Source organism: Parasteatoda tepidariorum, chromosome 12 (assembly GCF_982258835.1).
Source record: "Parasteatoda tepidariorum strain Cologne lab strain chromosome 12, Ptep-v5.0, whole genome shotgun sequence".
Lineage (NCBI taxonomy): Eukaryota > Metazoa > Arthropoda > Arachnida > Araneae > Theridiidae > Parasteatoda > Parasteatoda tepidariorum.
This window is the reverse complement of record NC_141766.1, coordinates 5,890,286-5,910,183: the sequence shown is the minus strand read 5'-3', so window position 1 is coordinate 5,910,183 and position 19,898 is coordinate 5,890,286. Positions and strand designations below refer to the sequence as shown.

The 19,898-nt window shown below is 29.5% G+C and overlaps 1 protein-coding gene across 2 annotated transcripts in view; it reads left to right on the top strand.

Annotated features, from left to right (window-relative positions):
* Awh (LIM/homeobox protein arrowhead) overlaps positions 1–8,431 on the top strand; it is an 88,655-nt gene extending 80,224 nt beyond the window's left edge. For both annotated transcript variants that reach the window (XM_016070141.4, XM_043041343.3), the window contains 2 exons: positions 2,828–3,067; positions 7,822–8,431. In XM_016070141.4, the coding sequence (XP_015925627.1) occupies positions 2,828–3,067; positions 7,822–7,931 (350 nt within the window). In that variant the 3' untranslated portion in view covers positions 7,932–8,431. The remainder of the gene's footprint in view (positions 1–2,827; positions 3,068–7,821) is intronic.
* Positions 8,432–19,898: the final 11,467 nt, after the last annotated feature.

Here is a 19,898-nt window from a genome sequence, read left to right as displayed (position 1 = left end):
ATAATTGGTTTAAACAATCAATTAACAAAAAAAAAAATTTTATTAAAATCGACCATAGATATTTTTTAAACTAATTCCAGCATTTCTTTTTTACAATAAAGCTTGCAATACAATATTGCAATGTAAACCTTTATACACTGAATATAATAAATTCAGTTGGTATATGAATGTTGGTAGAGATTCTAATTTCAGCATTATTAACAGCTTATTTTTTATCTAGGCGTTTTTCTACCTTTTATGTTAAAGGAGTTTTCCCAGATAATTAATTCATCTATTCGCACAACAAAAATAAGGAATTGTATATTTATTGAGTGAAGGTGCGTTTTTATGTCTGGTTTCGTAACTTAATTGATAGGTGTCAACCACCATTCAGCATGTTTTAATATATCAAGTAAGCTCTTTGCTCCGTATTAAAAATTTTTAGCGTGGTCACTAAAAAAATATTATATATACTCGAAGGCCTCAACTGTCAGATTTAATGAAGAAATTCATTGTTTAAAATATATAATTCCTGAAAATTCATTAATGAACTATTTATTTTTGTAGTATTTACTTGTGATGTAGTCAAGGCCGTGATCAAGGAGGGGAGAAAGAGGGACAGTTGTATTGTGGTTTGGGACTGCTGAGGACGCGAACAAAATTTCTTACAAAAAATTAAATGCTTCTTAATTAGTTTTCTTCCCTTCCTTTTAAGAAAATTGCAGAGAATTTCTTTATATCTACACAAAAACTACGATTTTCTATAAATGGTCTTCAAAAATTCCACAAAATATGAAAATAGGTTTTTTGTGCTTTGAAGAAGTGTTCCGTAATGAATTTTGTCCCGGGGTCAGTGAAACCTTTGTTCATCCTTGGATTCAGTTGCCGTCCTCTGGATTGTAGTTTTCGTGGGCCCAGTATAGACAGACATGAAGGGGTATCCGGTCTTACGCTGATAGTAGAGAATATGAAACAGAACGGTGCTACTATTGGATTAAATCCTCATTGTTTGTTAGGGTATAAATCTTAGTAAGTGTATAATACGAGCGACTAAAATTAGTTTCAGAGAGAGAGAGAGAGTTGACAAACAATTAAAATTAGAGAGCAGACATAGTTAGGAAAAATGGACAGCCCCACCCTCTTTTGGGTATACGGAAAGGTCCACTAGCAGTCGCAACAGCCCCCACAAGAGAACAGCGACCCTAACACAAGGCACATCAGCTCAGCCAATTGACCAGATCGGATAGGCCTCACCCGTAGCATTTATTAAAATATAAAATCTTTACAAAAGTTCACAAAATCAAGATGGCAACAGAATAAAAGAAAAATGGTAAAAAGAACAATTGCTCCAGAGCCTCCCATCTTATAATGCAGATGGAGCGTCTCCTTATAGTGAGCCAAATGTACAATATATAGTCTATTTCAAGCTCAAAATCAATTAAAATCAATATAACGCTAATATCCATACAAGTAATATCTATACATGAGATTACAACTAATACCAAGCAAAGTCCTGAGTAAATAAAATACCAATACAGTAGTTAAAAGCAACTATAAAACAACATTATAAATAAGGATAAAGTAAAAACACAAAGGTAGTTGAAAGGTAAGTGGCCAAAATTAGCAAATTAGTCAAAACTGAGCAATAGCCTAAAAAACACTAAAATAATTAAAGAGTAAATAGTTAAATCAATCAGTAGGTAAAATAAATCAGCTAAAACCAAACAAAAGACTTGAATAATTAAAATACCAAAACAAATTATAAAAAGGAGTATAAAATGACATGACATTGTCCAAAAAATAGAAAAGGTAAGTAGCTAAAATTAATAAGTTAGCTGTGGAGCGTACCAGGAGGAGACAAGGTAAGAAATTATGTTATAGTGTATAAGGGTTCCATGAAGTCATCTGGTGCCATCTGAATCTCCAATATTCGTTAAATAATAGATTTGATAATATTTTTATGTTTTTTGATTTTACACCATGACTCCATGGTTCCCTGTTTATTAAAAGCATTTCCACGGAGTGTTGAGAATTTTTCACATTCAATAATAAGGTGAGTAATAGTCTGAGTTCTTCAGCAATATTTACAAGTGACTGATTTGCTAAGTAGTTTTGCTTGATGTTCACCAAACACTCCGTGGCCAGTATAAAATTGATTAAGGTAAGAATCACAGTTAAGTATTTTTTCATCAATTAGTAGGAAGAATCCATAAGTTTGTTCCCCCCCCCCAGGTCGAATTGCTCCACCTGTTGTTGCTCCACCTGAGTTGACATAGTAAAACATACTTATACAGACAGATGTGGTGAATTAATCAACAACACATAAATAGATCAGTCATGTTGGATCAGTCATTTAGTAAAGTGTAATCATTTAGTAAAGTCACTAGTAAAGTGTAATCCAGAAGAGAGAGAGAGAAAGATAAAGAGAGAGAAGAAGATTTTCAAAAATGAACCAGATTTTCGTTGAATAAGGACATTGGTTACAATTTCTAATATTTTATTAGCAATGAATCGTCAAAATTTTACATCAGGGGAAATTTGAAAAGGAGAAAAAGGCAAGAATCTCCAGAATGCATGGTAAAAATAATTTTACCAACTGCATGTGGAGACATTTTCAAGAAATACCACACATTTAATCCTAAAATGAACAATTTAAAATTCATTGCAAAATACCTTGAAATGTCTTATGACCAAGATTGCAAGCATACAAAAATAAATTGCCGAATATTACTAGATAAATCCCCTACTTTTTACAAGCCCACTTAATGGTTACTACATTTATCCAAAGCACTTTTTTAAAACAAGATGGCAAAGTTACGCAGTATTAAAATTAGTATTTACTTTTTAGAAAACACAGATAGTGAACATCAACAGAAAGCCAAAACGAAAAGAGTCCGTACCACTTTCACAGAGGAACAGCTTCAAGTTCTTCAAGCCAATTTCAACCTTGACTCCAATCCAGATGGTCAGGATTTAGAAAGAATAGCTCAGATTACAGGTCTCAGCAAACGTGTCACACAAGTTTGGTTCCAAAATTCGAGAGCCAGGCAGAAGAAATATCTCAACAACCAAGCCAAGAAAGCAAATGGTAGGCATCAAGCGTTATTTTAACTTTTCAATACTCGGCATTTTATTTTATATTATTTCTTAAAACCGTCGTCGCCCCAATTTTGGGTTTACGACTACTAATGTTCAACTCCGTAGCCTTGTAATTTTGAACCCAATCCAGAAGACAAGGGAACTCCAGGATCAAGTATTGGGAGAAATTTGCCTTCATGGAGGACTTTTTGATGAAACTAACCTACATTTGCGTTACACGAAGAGGAAAACCCCGAAAACCTTCCACGGTTAGCCTAATAGGAAGGAGACTCTAACCCTTGATCCATCTACCACTGAGGATATTTTACGTCAGCACAGTGGTCGGTGCGAGCCGGGTGCGGAATTCAAATCGAGCAGCTATCGCTGGGATCGAACCCAGGTCACCTCATTGGGAAGGGAGCGCTCTATCCTTTGAGACACCACAGCTCAATACTCGAGATTATTCAATGACTACATTCAGGGGCCAGGATAGCCTGGATGGTAGGGCACTTGACTCATGTCCAAGAGGTCGTGGGTTTGATCCCCGCAGTCCGAAGACTACCTGTGTAGTAAATGGTGACTGATGCATGTTAAATCTGTCGAGTCTCAAAGTCCTCCATGTTCTTATAACAAATCATACATCTGGGAGTACTGATCAAGGAGTTTCCTTGCCTTCTGGATTGATTCAAAATCACGAGGCTACAGAGTTGAACATTAGTAATGGTAAACCCAAAATTAGGTCGGCTATTCAACGACGGTTATAAAATAAAATAAAATGACTACGTTCAATATTTCCCTTTTAATATTCTATATGCGAATATTATTAACACAATTCATTTTCTACTACAAGCATATACTTTTTGTTATTTTGTTAAACTCAACAAAAATAAATTCTGTTCTGTTGGTATTTCGGGGACATTCTAGGAGATACTTATCAGACCACATAAAGCAGCCAAAAATTTTAAAACCTGAATTAAATAGGTAGAGAGATGAAAACCTTGATTAAATAGAAGGAGCGGTGGTCTGTTTTAACCTTCAAAACAGATGTTTTCACGTAATCACTAATTTATTTGTTGTTTTCAAATGAAAATACTATTGGATTTTATTTATTATTTATTGGATTAAATTTTGGTTCAAAAATTTACTCATCAGGATTAATATTCAGCATTACTCAAAAAATTATGGATTCAGCATTACTCAAAATTTCACCACCAAATTAGCAATTTGATATAATTTAAATAATAATTTAAATTTATAGCTTTTTCTCAAGCCTAAGGCATTTGAAGTATGACTTTTTTATTTTCCGATCGAAATAGCATCAAAAAGCACTGTTAGGAAAATATGATATCTAAAAATCAAAGGAGTTATGTATTTTACAAAAAACTGAGTAACTCCCCCATATAAAATAAAATAATCCTGTTTTTGTTTTCTTATAAATGAAAATCTGTAGTGTTTTGTTGGGTTAAAAAATGTTTCATCAAAAATTTCAAACTATATTTGGAAAAAAGCAAAAAATTATGATTTGAGTCTTTTATTTTTTTTAAAACTCTTTCATTAAGGAAAATAAAAAAATTTCAAGCATATTAAACTCGTTGCAAAGTCATAATTTTAAGCACCATATTGCTGTATAGAATTATGAAGGTAGGTAATTGTTTTTGTGTGTGGGTTACTTATTGGAAGTGGTGATTTGTGAAGGGCCGCACCCTCAAGAATGTTATCTTTCAGTGGTTAACTTGGCATTTAAGAGAAGGTGTAATCATAAAAATCAGTAAAAATCAATTAAATACAATAGTGGCAGTTTTATTTAAGTTATTTACTGTTCTAATTTAATATAGCAGTTTCAAAGAAAAGTTTTTTTTTTTTTTTTTTTTAGATCCACGGCTGTTAGCTTTTGTATGAAGCAGTAATTTTAGTGTGAAGCAGTAATAAGGAGTAATACTCCACACAAAACTTTACTTTTAACCAATTTTTAAAATTTTTTAAAAATTACTGTACATGCAAATTTTACAATACATAAAAAGAATAAAATTAACAAGAAAAAAAAACTGCAAAAATGGGATTTTATCAAAGAGTTAAAAGTTTACATTGTCGTTCCCCCACATATCTTTTTCACAACTCCCATATTCAAGGCGAAATTTTCTAACTCTCTCCGGCAATAAAAATAAATAAAAACTGTTTGCGGGCTGCTATTCGCCCACTTCTTATCTAGGGTTTAGGAAATACAAGTAGCTTAAATCAGGGGATAGAACGCTTGCCTTCCAATGAGGTGACCATGGTTCGAATCCCAGTGATGGCTGATCGATACGAATTCCGCATCTGGCTCGCTACCGACGACAGTGCTGACGTCAAATATCCTCAGTGGTAGACGAATCATGAGTTAGAGTCCCTTTTCCGTCAGATTAATCGCAGGAGGTTCTCGTGGTCCTCCTCTTCATGTAACGCAATGCGGGTTAGTAACATCAAAAAAATTCTCCACGCAGGCAAATCTCTCTCAATACTTTATCCAGGAGTTCCCTTGTCTTCTGGATTGGGTTCAAAATTACAAGGTTACGGAGTTGAACATCGTGTCGTGAACCCAAAAATTGGGTCGGCTATTTAGCGATGTTTACAATATATATATATATATATATATATATATATATATATATATATATATATATATATATATATATATATATATATATATATATATATATATATATATCATAACGAAGTTCATAACGAAGAATAAAACAAAGAAAAATAATAGACATATGAAAAAGGGGGGGAAATAATAAGTAAAAAATAACAAACAACAGTTTATTAAAAATAAAAATAAATAATTAAAAAATTAAAAAAAAAAAAAAATCATGAAATGTTAATTAAAAAACCGGAAAAAAAGGGATATAATCTTTTCTTCAGCCCACACGATTATATCCGCAAAACAAAGTGCTTTCTGATATTGTATCAATAAAGCCAAAGCTAAATAAATTAATACAATAGTGTGAGGAGCACTCAAAAAAAATTTTTTAAAAAATAACAACAAATTAAATAGATCACAAAAAGTACAAATAAGTAAAAATAACATGTAAAAACAGATAATAAAAAAAAAAAAGAAAAAGAAAAAACATTAAAAAGGGGAGACTATAAAGCGAGCAGCAAAATCAGTTCAACTTACATGGACGGATATTTTTCAAGAATGATTTAAAAATATTTTCGCAGAAAGATTGCCAGATTACAAAATATGAAAACAAAAGATGAAAACAAAAGCGCAAATTGAGTGTAACAAGAGGGTTATAAAGTGTTGTTCTTACTGCACTGTTGAAGTGATTTGTTATTCTGAGTCTTGATTTGTTAGTTACCAAGGATGGGCCCGAAATGGATGTGCGCAAGGTAATATTATACTGGATAATTTTAGAAATTGATCATAAATAGTTTTAGAAGATAGATGTTTATTTAAGAAAAAGTATAAAATAGAAAAGAGAAACATAAATTGCCTGTTTTGCAGATAATTTTAGCCGCGGATTTGCACGATATGGATTAGTACATAGAAAAATTATTTAAATTATCGAAGAAAAAATTCTTTCAATAGATAATTTTGACACGGATTTGCCCGAAATGGATTTGCATATGGAAAAATTAACAAAGAAAAAACCCAAGTAGATAATTTTAGCCACGGATTTGCCCGAAATGGATTTGCACATGGAAAATTTTATAAATTAATAAAGAAATTTTTAGCAAACAATTTTATCCACGGATTTGCCCGTAATGGATTTGCACATGGAAAAACTGTATAGATTAACAAAGAAAATTATTTAGTAAAGGAATTTTTAGTAAATAATTCTAACCACGGATTTGCCCGAAATGGATTTGCACATGGAAAAATTATACAAATTAACAAAGAAATAATTTTGGCAATGGATTTACCTGAAATGGATTTGCACATGGGAAAATCATAAAAATTAACAAAAAAATGTTTAATAAATATATCCACCAAAATATACGATTAATTCAATGATTTTATATAAAATTTTATTACATTAGTTGGGTATCCATTGCTTTTTATCAGATTTTGAAAGAGTTTATCGATTTGTTTTTTGGATAAATAAATATTACTACATATTCTTTTAATTCTGTTCATTTCATTAAAAGTGGTATTTAAATAGATGCTCCTAGAAACATTAGAATTCCAAGTAACTAGTTTATTAATATTAAAATTAAAATCATTTCTTTTATCGTATAAATCAACAAAGCAGATATTTTCAACTTTCATAATACCCAAATCCAAAAAATTGAAATTAATGTTATCATCATGATTACGAAGTAAGATTAATTCCTCAGGGTATATATCACTCAATAAAACAGTAAAATCTAGGAAATTAAAGATAATTAAGTCATCAATATATCTAAAAACAAATTTAATACTAAGAGTAAAATTTTTTTCATAATAATGCAAAAATAAGTTAGCTAAGAGAGATGAATAATTAGATCCCTGTGGTATTCCATTAATTTGAAGAAAAATGTCCCTATATATATAATATATATATATATATATATATATATATATATATATATATATATATATATATATATATATATATATATATATATATATATATATATATATATATATATATATATATAAAGTTGCCTCTGAGGTGAAGTTTTGCACTTAAATGAGAATGATGAGTACCTATAAAAATTCGCAATTTTTACAAATTTTTATGAAAAATTTATTTTTAAAAATGCATTTTTTTTATTTATAATTTTCTTGATTTATTTCAGCAATTTCAATGCCCTCGATGACGGCAGCAACTTCTTGTCCAGGTTGTGGAATGCTCTACTGCCTATGCTCTCATCCGAGTTTGCAATTGAGCATGAGCCAGGTAGCGTGATAGACTGCTGATGACCTCTGATCTGTACATAATTCATCATCCCTAGGGTGGTCATTGCAGCCAAGTCCGGTGAATAAAAAAGAAAACGTGCCCTCTTTTAATCCCAAATCCTGTCTGTCATGCCAATCACAAATGACACTGTTTGGGTGGCGAGAATCCTTTTTAAATACGTATCAAGCCAATATGAAATGAAGGTCTATATATTTGTGCCAAATGTATCTGTAAAGTCGATTAGTGAGATTTCATTTTTTTTTTTTTTTTTTTTTTTTTTTTTTCTACAACAGATTTGTGAACAAGGCTACTGTCGGAATTTCTTTTATAAACAAAGCCGCAGAGTTTTCCTGTTGCATGTTTTTTGTTAAAGAAGTGATGTTTAACAAAAGTTTTAATTGTCAACGTTTATTATACATACATATGTCACATCATATATACATACATATGTCATTTATTATACATACATGTGTCAAAAATAAATAAATAAATAAAAATGAAGTAGAAAACGTTTTAGCTCTTTTCTCTCCGGGTAAATTTATCAACTATTTATCACGTAAAGCTTAAAACATAAAGTTATTTGCTTAAGGGGAAACACGTCGGCAAACTTTTTTGAAATTTAATTTTCTTTTAAGTCATTTGCTTCGTTTATTTTATTTTATTAAATCTCATGGGAAAGCTACAATAACAAGCATATGGCTGGCAAACTTTTTCTTGGGAAAAAAAGGCTTTTAAAAGCTAGCAAGTTTTTAACTTCATTTTTTATTAATTTTTTTTTTTTTTTTGTTAATAAAGTTCTTATTTCAAGTAGATTTTTTGATTGCGTTTACATCTACTTAACTGAATGATAGATCTCTACTTTTCAAGCATTTTTCATGAAATAGGCTTCCATTTTAATAAAAAAAAAAAAAAAAAAAAAAAAAAACGAATGTACTTGCATGCAAAGAAAATAACTTAAAGTTGTGGTTTCACTTCCATTTAAGACTTAAAAGCATTTTGCTTTAGAAGACGTTTATTTTAATAGTTTGCATTTTAAATTATCTAATTAAAAACGTTTTACATTTTTAGTACAATTAAAAACAATATGATTGTAAAAATCAAATAATAAAAATTATGTGAGCAATAAATTTCTTCTCAAAATTTACGCAGTGTTTCTCAGGAAATTTGAAAAAATAAGAAGGCCTTAGATAAATTTTTATTGCAAAGCATAACTATCAATTCGAAAATACCAAGGGAATTTCAAATTCATTACTTCAACTTTATGTAGTCATATCAATAGAATATCATACTAAATAAAATACTTTTAGATGTAAATATTTTGTAACTTTAGTTTGGTTGGAACTAATCAAAAACGAAAGTTTTTAAATAACTTTTTCATGTTTTTAAAACATAAAAATTTCAAAAATGCAACTTATCACTCCTTCGCAATTAACCTTCCTATTGTAAATCTTCCTGTCTCAAACTTAGGCCCAGACTCGGTATGTGAAGGAATATCCAGACACGAAAGAGAATACCATTTAAAAGCTTTTAGGAAAAACTCTAATGGCGAAAATTTTTTACTATACAAAAATTTCCTTTTTATTCATAATTTAATTTTGATTTGCTTTTAATCTGAAAATAAAATATTTTAATTAATTTTGAGACAAATAAAAATTTCGCTCACAGAATGCCCCAAAAGTCACGCATAAAGTAAAGAGGAGGTTAGTTAAGAATTTGTGAATTTTTTCTTTCCTTTTTTTAAATTCATTAAATTTACAATATAGGGTTATACATTAAATAGACTATAGGTAAACAAAGAAAAAGTCTTTAAGTCAGATGCTTTTGTAAATATTTTTAATGACCGTTTTTCATAAATATGTGACTGAATTTCAATGATATAGTACTCAGCTTCATTTTTCAAAGTTTGCTCTATACTAAGCTTGTCGGCCACACAGCATTAAATCGCTTGATCTGGGAGGCCACTTCTGATCACAAAAATGAGAAATTACACTACCAGAGGCAACACTACTCCAAAATAAAAACATGTTTCGTGTTTTCCTAACTCTTAACCGTATCTTAACCGTTAATTTCATTGGCAGCATTTTACAGCACAAATAGTGTAAAATTCAAATTTTTGGACATTCTTTACAATTTGCTTTTATTTTCACAAATCATTGCACAAATGACTAATGATTTAACGGCAAATTTCAACCAATTAATTCAAGGAGTTAACAAATAAAAATGGTGACATATCAGTTGCAGCATTAATTATTTTAAATGATCTTATCAAAGATAAATAACAATTAAAAATAGCGTAAAATATTATTTTAAAAAACATAGTGCGTTTCATTTCTCAATTTAAAGAATTGGGAGCTTTCCTTAATTAATAAAGTAATTTTATGCAAACAGATCGAAAGCAATAAGATGGATGCCTTAATTGAAGAGACCGGGTAAATGATTTTTTCAGAATATCTACAATCAGGGTAGGAAGAAAAAATTTCTTATAGAAAGTCGGGACAAATAATTTTTTGCCTTATTTTATTTACCACTAATTAATATGAAATCCTACTTTAAATTCATGTCGATTTGTTATTTTAAAGCAAAAACAATTATTATACATACTCCTATTGATATGACCACCATATGTTATTTTTCTTGAGTAATTAATACCCATGAAAATGTCCCGTGCTTAATCTACCAAGCAATTATTCTTCGCAAATAAGTTATAAACCAGTCAGAAATTTAGAGAACCTTCAAAGCATGGTCAGAACAATATGATCTCATCAGTTTAATCAGAAACAAAACCCCGAAATTTGGCGTTAGGTAGGCCTTAAAGTGTCTCAAACGAAAATATCTTTTAATTTTTTTAAATACCCATTATCTAATAGCAGAATCCTTTTAGCTTAATTAGTCTGCTTGAAAATCATCAAATTTGGTCATGAAAGTATTTGTGACACCCTGCGTATTTTAATTATTAAACACATCATTAGTGTACTAAGATTTATTTATTCAAAAATAAAGATGTAACATGCCAAATCATTTTTTGTCCTAATGAAGGCCGTTTTCATGAAAAAACTGTGATAATTTTCCCTTATACGATTGACGCTCAATTTCATGATAAGCAATTGAAAAAAAAATTGATCGCCGAGTGTGCGACAACGCGTTAGAGAATAATGAAACAAATATTCTGATAACACTCGCTTATTCGAGAGTAATTCCATTATCATTATTTAATTTAATAATGATAGAAAATGTTTCGAGTCGTAAACAAATTCTTTACGTCATTTTTAAACTGCATCCTTTTTAAGGTCAGCATTCAAATTTTGATCAGAATTGGACGAAATATATTCGAGAGATTTAAAAATACGATTTTTTCGAAATTTGATAGCTCAAACTATTCAACCGATTCCTTTTAATTTTTATATTTTAATATTTAAAATCACATGATTTAAATTTATATTGTTTGAAATTACATTGTTTGAAATTATGTAAATTTCTGTTTGCTTTAATGTTTTTCAATCAATTTTAAGTTAGGTGATAAAAATAATAGATGAAAAAAAATATTTTTTCCATACAATTATCTTGGCTTAAAGATAACTTTGTACAAATCTTTTTTCACTTACATAGTTCTAGAAGTATGGCGCAGTATATAGTAATGGTTGTTTGTACCCCATTTTCCAGATTGTGGTGTCTGTACCCTATTTTCCAGAATTTAAAAATAAATAAAACTTTTCTTTCGAAACAAAACAAAATTATTTTATAAGAGAAGAAACGGGCCTGTTTCAGTCTTTATAATTAGTATGTTTTATGCCTCGAACTTTTAGAACTACATCTTGAAATGCGAAAAGTCATTTGATCAAAAGATATTTAGGGTGTACCTTTCTGTATTTTGCACTTATAAATGTTTATTTGTAAATATTTTGTATATATTCATATCTAGATGTACAGTTGATGTTTCAATAATAAATCAATAAATTTTATGTAATTCCAGAATTTATTAATTTTCTCTTGTAAAAAATATCCAAAATAGGTGGGTTTTAAACACTTAAGCACACAATAAACACAGGCGCAACAAACTTTGACAACATATATGTCGGCCCAAAATTAAGAAAGATTCTTTTACATAAAAAAGAATCTTCATAAAAACCGATAACAAAATAACGTCTTAAACTGTTTCGAGCTTTTGGAGTTTATACTTCGGTTTCAGTGTCTAGGCCAATATACTATTTGTTTGTGAATATCATGACTTACGTATGAGCCCCGCAATATAAAACAATTCTATTGGTAATACACAAATAATATTGTTACATATTACTAAAAAAATATCAATTGCTACTACTAACCAATTGGTATAATTAATTAAACTAAAAATAACTGAATGGAAAATTATTATATTTGAATGACACCGCCTAAGGATGAAAATAAAATTATCTTTGGATAACAAGTCAGTCATTCGAAGTAAATTCAAACAAATAAAATTAACTCAATATTTTACACTAAGTACCAATTTAGAATAAGGTGAAAAAAGAAACATTTAATGAATATTTTAAATTAAGAGTGTCCTTATTGCTACTTCAAAAATATTTCTTGAAAAGACAGTTTTTATAAAATAAAACAATCCAAATTTTTTGATTGTTTAAGTGTTTATCCAAATTATTTATACTGATATATCATTATTTTTGAATCATCACTCATATTTTGGATTTTGCCTTATTAAAAATCAAAAATTCCATTGTTTAAATAATATGATACATTAAATAATTTTCAAGTGACAAAAACTCTTCCTCAAAAACAAACCCTAGGCTCAAATGTGACTTTCTACAAAAATCGACGGTTTTCCTAGAAATGCTTTCTCTATTTTCTCTCCAAGAATAAAGTCAGTTCTTTGAATACAGAAATATCAGTCGAGTATAAATATTAATTGAAAAATAGAAAATCATTCTTTTAGCTTACTCTTGCAAAAATATATGTATAAAAATATAGAAATTTTGCAACGAATAACTTCATATGTATTTCGTGCAATTTTAAACTTTTTTCAAGTGTTCCATTAGGAAAAGGATGAATTAACGCCTACAGTCTGCGATTATGTGAAAATAATAGGGTCATAAAATACACTGGTGAGCTAAAATTCGCTCACCCTCGGTCCCTTCACAGGCTGATCGAAGTAGACACCCACCCCCTTACTTACCACAGTCAGTCATGCTTGACTTCGGTGTTTTTCTGAGATCCGTGACTTTTTATGTAAATGGTATTGCACGGTATATATCAGCCTAAACGAAGTGAATTTGTTGTGACGGTGTGATATGGCCAACAGACAATTCAGAAGACGATATCTGGATAAGTTTACGAGAGGTCGAATCATTGGAAGAAGGTTGTGCTCGGGATAGCCCACAATATCGTTTCCAGAGCTTGGAACACATTTCAGAGGACAGGAACAGCTATGCGATGGCTTAGTAGAGGTTGCACTCATAGAATGGCTGGTAAGGTCCCCTGATTTTAATCCGATTGAACACGTGTGGGACACTCTAAGGCAAGGATGGGAAAACTTTTTTGGTCCAGAGCAAAAAATCGGGAAAAAAAGTTTGGTGGGCCGAGTAAAAACTTCTAAAATAATAAAAAAATACACAAGTTTTAATTTAAATATTTAATGAGTTGAATGAAATTGCGATTTCATTTTTAAAAGTTCCTTATATTGAGGTTCGAAGTGAGATGTGCTTATCTTAAGAAACGAGGCTAAATGCTTGTCTGCTAGTCTACTTCTGAAATGATTTTTTCTAAGGTTCATAGTTGAAAACACTTGTTCACATATATAAGATAAAGCAAACATAGCACTGATTTTCTGGGTATGAGATATTAAATTTAGGAAACTAGCTTTTGGTAATGATTTGCAAAACTCAAACTTTGGCATGTTTAGGAACAACAATAGTGAGCAATCTTTCCATGCCCAATAGAGAATGTTAGAACTCGCACCGGCAGAAAAATCCGCTCGTTGGAGCTTAAAATGCGCTGTCTGTCACATCTCCTATGTTTTGAGGGTCAGAAATTATAATCCGACGAAAAAAATGTTTTTTTTTTTTTTTTTTTTTTTTTTTTTTTTTTTTTTTTTTTTGAAAGATAATGCGGGTCTGATTTCGTAACTTAAAATATCGTATCAGGGTATTGTTACATTCTTAGTGTAAACTGTTCATTTATTTCAATCTTTTCATGCAAGCATCAACCTTTATTTATCCTTGATTTTATAACAGTTTTAATTTTATTCCACGAAACTTTTTCAAGTGATATTTCATTTTAATTAAGGACATTTTGATTAAATGTATTATATAATTTTGATTTAAATGTAAATATAAGGCATATAATTTTTTGTCTTACAAAATTTCAATTCTCTTTCGGAAAAGAATCTTTCTATTTGCCCTTCTTTGCCTTCAGCGGTCGTTGCATCCATGTTCGATATTAAATTTCTTGCGGGTGAGAAAGTGTACCCTGAAACCTAGGGGTACGTCATTGGTACGACGTGGCTTTTCGAATGCAAGTTTGAACATCAGAGTTGAAAATCGATAAAAATCATACCATAGGATCCTCAAAATGTAAAAGTAACATGTAAAGTATACAACTTGCAATCTTGCAAAGAAAATGTAATCCGGAGGAACAATAAGGAACTTTATTAAAATATAGGCTGAAAAGACAATTGCACAAATAACCGAAATATCAATGTTACACGGCAAAGAAATTCCAGCCTTTAGTATGAGATATGATCACCTCTAACTGCTATCGTCTGCCCATGCTGAGGATCAGATTGTTAATGTAATTATGAATCAACCCTATATAAGTTAACAAATGTTGAACAATGTCCCATTCGTTTTTTTTTTTTTTTTTTTTTTAAATATTTACTTTACATTCACTTAAATATTACATTTATATTTAAATAAGTTAATTTGTATTACACAACTACTCAGATGCTCCATGCATGGCAGTGGAAAACAAGAAGGAAAATATATTTTCAGGGCATAAAAAGGCTTTTAAAATTTCTTTTTGAGCAAAGTTTTCCTAGTTGAGTTCATTTTGCGAAATTTCTTTTAATTAGTTATTCTTCGAATTTGAATCCTTTTTTACAATTGAATTTGTATTATTATGTATTTTTTGAATTTTTAAGAAACACCTATTCGACTTACCAATCCGTTTTATATACATATGGTGGAAAAAAACAATTTAGCAAATTCATAATTAGCGAGTCAAAGCAAATAAGATTATAAAAACTTTGATGTTGATACAATTTAATAGATGGCAGCACCATAATTATTATTCACTATTTTAATACAATGACACTCGGTCTTCAACAGTTTTACAATTATGATTCTGAAAGATATCTTGTTTATCCAATGGCAGGGTGAAAGCTAGGGGATTCAAGACGAAATAAATAAAGGAGGATAATAAAATAATAAAAAAATAAACAAAAAAAACAACGTAACTTGTTATTCATTGACTAGTTTGACTTAATTAATTAGAACTAAATAATTTATGTCTAACTTTTAATCCCATCTGTTTTATTTGAATTGCTAAATGTTTTATTTTAGAAACAATTCTGTATTTCTTGTAACAAATTATAGATAAAAAATTGACAAAAAAATACAAACAAGATTTCTAAACAACCCTTGAAGAGATAGAGAAATGCCATCTCTCTTCCTAGCCTCTTTTAGAGCTTGCTCAAATTAAAATGGACAGAATAAAACAAAGTTTCTTCAAAACTCAAAGATGCAGTTTTTCATAGTCAAAAACATGGTGTCTGTCTTAGAACAACCTTGAAACTTTCCAGACTTATAGATAGGGAATTTAGGGGTATCTGCAAGTCCAGATCCAAAAACTATCAGAATTTTTTCTTTTATTCAAGTCGAAAACTGTACAAGCCTTAGAATCTGGACCAAAATAAGACATACCTGGTTCTGAAATAGCTGGAAAGTCATTAACTATTAAGAACAAACTCTATTTATTGTTTTGAATAAAATTGTTGTTTTTAACAAAATATGTTTGATTCAATTCATATGCTCACTATTATAATAAAAAAGATTTTAAAAACCTTGCTTTTCAAGTGGACTTAAGGTAGAAAATAATTTTATTTTTGTTTCACCTACCAAAAAAGAAAAAAAAATGTCAGATGAATTTTTTTAACTATAAGCAGTGATCGTTTTTATTTATATATATTATTGAATTCAACTAAAATACTTTAACTAATTAAAATACTTTAATTAATACTATTTTAATTAAAAACAAATTAACTAATTGGCAAGGAGAGATTTTGATCTTCATCATTAATGTTGGTGAACCTCTCAGTTCTTGGTACTGTTGCCTTTTTTTGATCTTATATACTATACTTTTTGTTTGATAGAACTATTGCTACAAATTCTGGAAAGGTCACATAAGAGATCAAACTTGGACTATTTAGATTTGTTAAGGTTCTATGTATTAATGGATGTTTCCACAGTATTTTCAATCAATTATTTTGGAATTTACGATAAATCTATTTTAAATGTTTCATTGTGATTCTGAATTAAGAGACGATAAGCGTCACAATACAAGGAGTCGCAACCTGCATTTTTCTTTATAGGTGTGTCAGAAACAAAATTTTCCTTTATAGTCATTCTACATTCAAAAAAGTGATTCTAAAAAAATTGTATCTCAATATTTGAGAGAAAGATTTTGCAGAGTATACTTGGTAGTGTAAATGAAAACAATAACTGAAGAAGGAGATTTAACTTCGAACTGTCTAGATTTATAAATAATCCGATATTATTATATACATAAAATTAAGCAGAATGAATTGGATGGCCCATGTCATTCGAATGAGTGATGACAAGACATTAAAAAATATATTGCCTTTCAGACATACTGGAACAAGAAAGTGGGAAAGGCTGCCGTTGAGATGGGCTGACTCGTTGCGTTGAAGTCTGACTTTTTTGAAAATAATGAAAAGAATTGGAGATCAAAGATAAATCGGAAGTCGTCATGGAGAAATCTTCAGAGGAAGGCATTGGCCCACATTGGTCTGTCTGGTCAACTATGATGATGTTGAATCATTGTAAATAGAATATGCATCTTTTGGAATAGAATATGCATCACACCACCCATCACACTTTCCGTTACCACGGTGTTGGCCTTATCTTTTCCCCTGGTAGTACATTTCCGTAAGAAGTTGAAATATAATGGTGTGAGGAAAGAAAAAAATCAAGAAACCCTGGAGACAGAGAGGGTGAAGAGTGGAGAAATTGTATTATATTGAGACGTCTATTCTTTTTACAAAAAACATACGTTTAGTCAGAAAATGAGCTTTTAAAAGCTTTTAATGCGTTTATACTACTATTTTTAAATGGAATTTTTCATATGAAATTACAAGGGCTCAATATTCTAAGGACAACTCACTGAATTTGTATGCTTATTTTTTATTGCAAAACTAACTTTTTTTTTTAAATAGACTTTTAAACTTTTTAATCATTTTTATTAAATTTCTTTTGAAATAACTATTGAAGTGAATGTTAAAATTTGTATCGTTTATAGATTTTTATGTTAAAGCTGCTACGTCTTATTCTCTTTTAAGTTATTTTGTGTTCTAATTGGTAATCATGAAATTTGAAGAAAAAAAAATAATTGCCTATTTTAAAGCACGCGTGCGTTAAGGTTCATGTGTACCGCTTTTTATTCGATTTTAAATATTTTATCTTAGATATATTGTGCTATACATCGGCATTTAAAAAAAAGGGTTTTTTTTTTTTTCCTTCAAGGGAATATGAAAATTTGATTCTTAACCCTTTCTGCGGCGCGTATTAAACTCAGCGAAATCCACAAAATAAAAATTGATTTACTCACAAAATATCGAAAAGGTTTGCCCCTTTTTGTTTTTGGTAATCTTAACTTTTTGACAGCTTTTAATAACTGTTTTATTAAGTTAAATGTTTTTACAATTACTATAAATTTAATTTTACAACTAATGTCAAGAATTTATCGTAACATGAACCTGGTTTGATACACACCGATTTTAATGGCATTTTGCTAATAAAAATAATTAGTAACAGGAGGTCTTGAAATATTTAAGAAAGTGTTCATGTTCTTAATTGGTCTTCTTTTTTTTTCCATTACACTTTCCTAATTCTAAATATTTCAGCTGGTTCCTGATGATGAAACGGAAATAGAGGAATGGAAATAGAGATAATAAGGAAATAAAGATTAGTACCATTAAACTGAGTTGCTAATTTATAAAAAGTTTCTGCTTCTGAGAAGGAATGTAGCAAATTCCTAATGAATTAATTCAATATGTTTAAGAAACAGCTATATTGGCTAAGTTTTTGTTTTTGTATGCCTACGTATGATTTAAAAATCTGTTCACTTTTACGTGTATCCATGCACTTTTACAGTTGTCGTAATGCATGTGTTATAACATTTGCTAAGAATATGTTCTCTTCATAGTTGTACTAGTTATATCACAGAGATGGATTGAAACAATCTGATAAATAAAACGAAAAAAAACTCTAATAATTTAAAATATCCAAAATATGTAAGTAGAATATATAATATATTGCATTAATTAGAAGATGAGTTAGAAGGGGTTAAGAATCAACGTGTTCGAAGCCTGGAATAAGATAATAGGGTTTATTACGGAACAATGGCAAACCTTGAAAAGCCGTATTATGTGATACATCATGATTTTTATGTTAATATTTTTGCCTTTAGTTTGGTAAATTTAATTATATTCTGAAATAAGTTTAAAAAAATTGTAGGGAAATGGCCTTCTAAAAAGTTGCTTTTTAGTATTATTGAGTAAATTTAAAAATTGTAGAGAAACATTTGTGGTTTGTTAAAATCTTTCATAATAAGCCGTGCAAATATTCTGTAGCATTCACAGAACGTAAATTAATTTTTAAAAGACTTAAAATAACGCATATACTTCTTTTTTTATCATGTGCCGAGTATTGAGCCATGGTGTACTGCTGCCATCTAGTGGTCAACATTGTAGTCACCTAACAGAAAAGTGTGTTTGAATTGAGCCTTTTGTTAGTGCCATCATTATTTTTCGAAATAAGCTGAAATTCCCCTTTAACTCCTGTTCAGAAACTCTGCAGCACTGTAGTAGGCTCTGCAGTTTATATTTTTTTAAGGGCTACAAAATTGTTGAGAGCAGAAACAAAAAAAGAAAGAAAGAAAATTAACTTCCTAAACTTATTTCATTATTTATTTGTTTGGCAATCTGCAGATAGATGAGTTAAAGAATAGTTTTCTGAAATTCAAACTAATTTTCTCTAATTAACTGGAATTTTGTTGTGAAAAAAACTTTTAAATAGCAAAAAAATCTCTTTTTTTCTTTTTAATTATTACTTTCCAAAATTTTTGAAGTTGCAAACAATATAATTTTTATCTACCGTATATGTGGATGCAAGTTTTGATCTATATACTTTTTAAATTAAGCCTTTTTTCTACAACAATATTTTTTAATTGTCTACATTATGGTTGCAGATAAATTTGGAATTTATAAAAATTAAGCTGCAGATTGACTCTATAAATTCTGTTATTTGGACTTGAGTATATTACCACGAATAAAGTCTTCCAAAATGGTACATGGCAAACAGTCGAAATATGTTTGTTTATCAATCTTTTTTCAAACAGAGGTCATATCTTAGTTTTCTACTTATTATAGTCTTTATAATTTAAAGCACATCAATTACTAAGTTCATATTATTAAGTTTAAGATTGCGTGACAGCATACAGCAAAACTTTATTTTTATTTAAAAATGCTTATGAATATTAATATTTTTTTTTAGACAAGAGTTCTCATTTTTAAAAGAAATTAAATGAACATCCATACATATATGAATCGATTGTATCTGGGGAGGATAAATTTTGAATTTCGAGGTGCGAAGACATTTTGTTCATGAAATAATACAAGAGTATTCCATTTATTTTTAAAATCTAATTAGATTAGTGTAAGTTTTAACTGATTGAAAATAATTTTAAGCA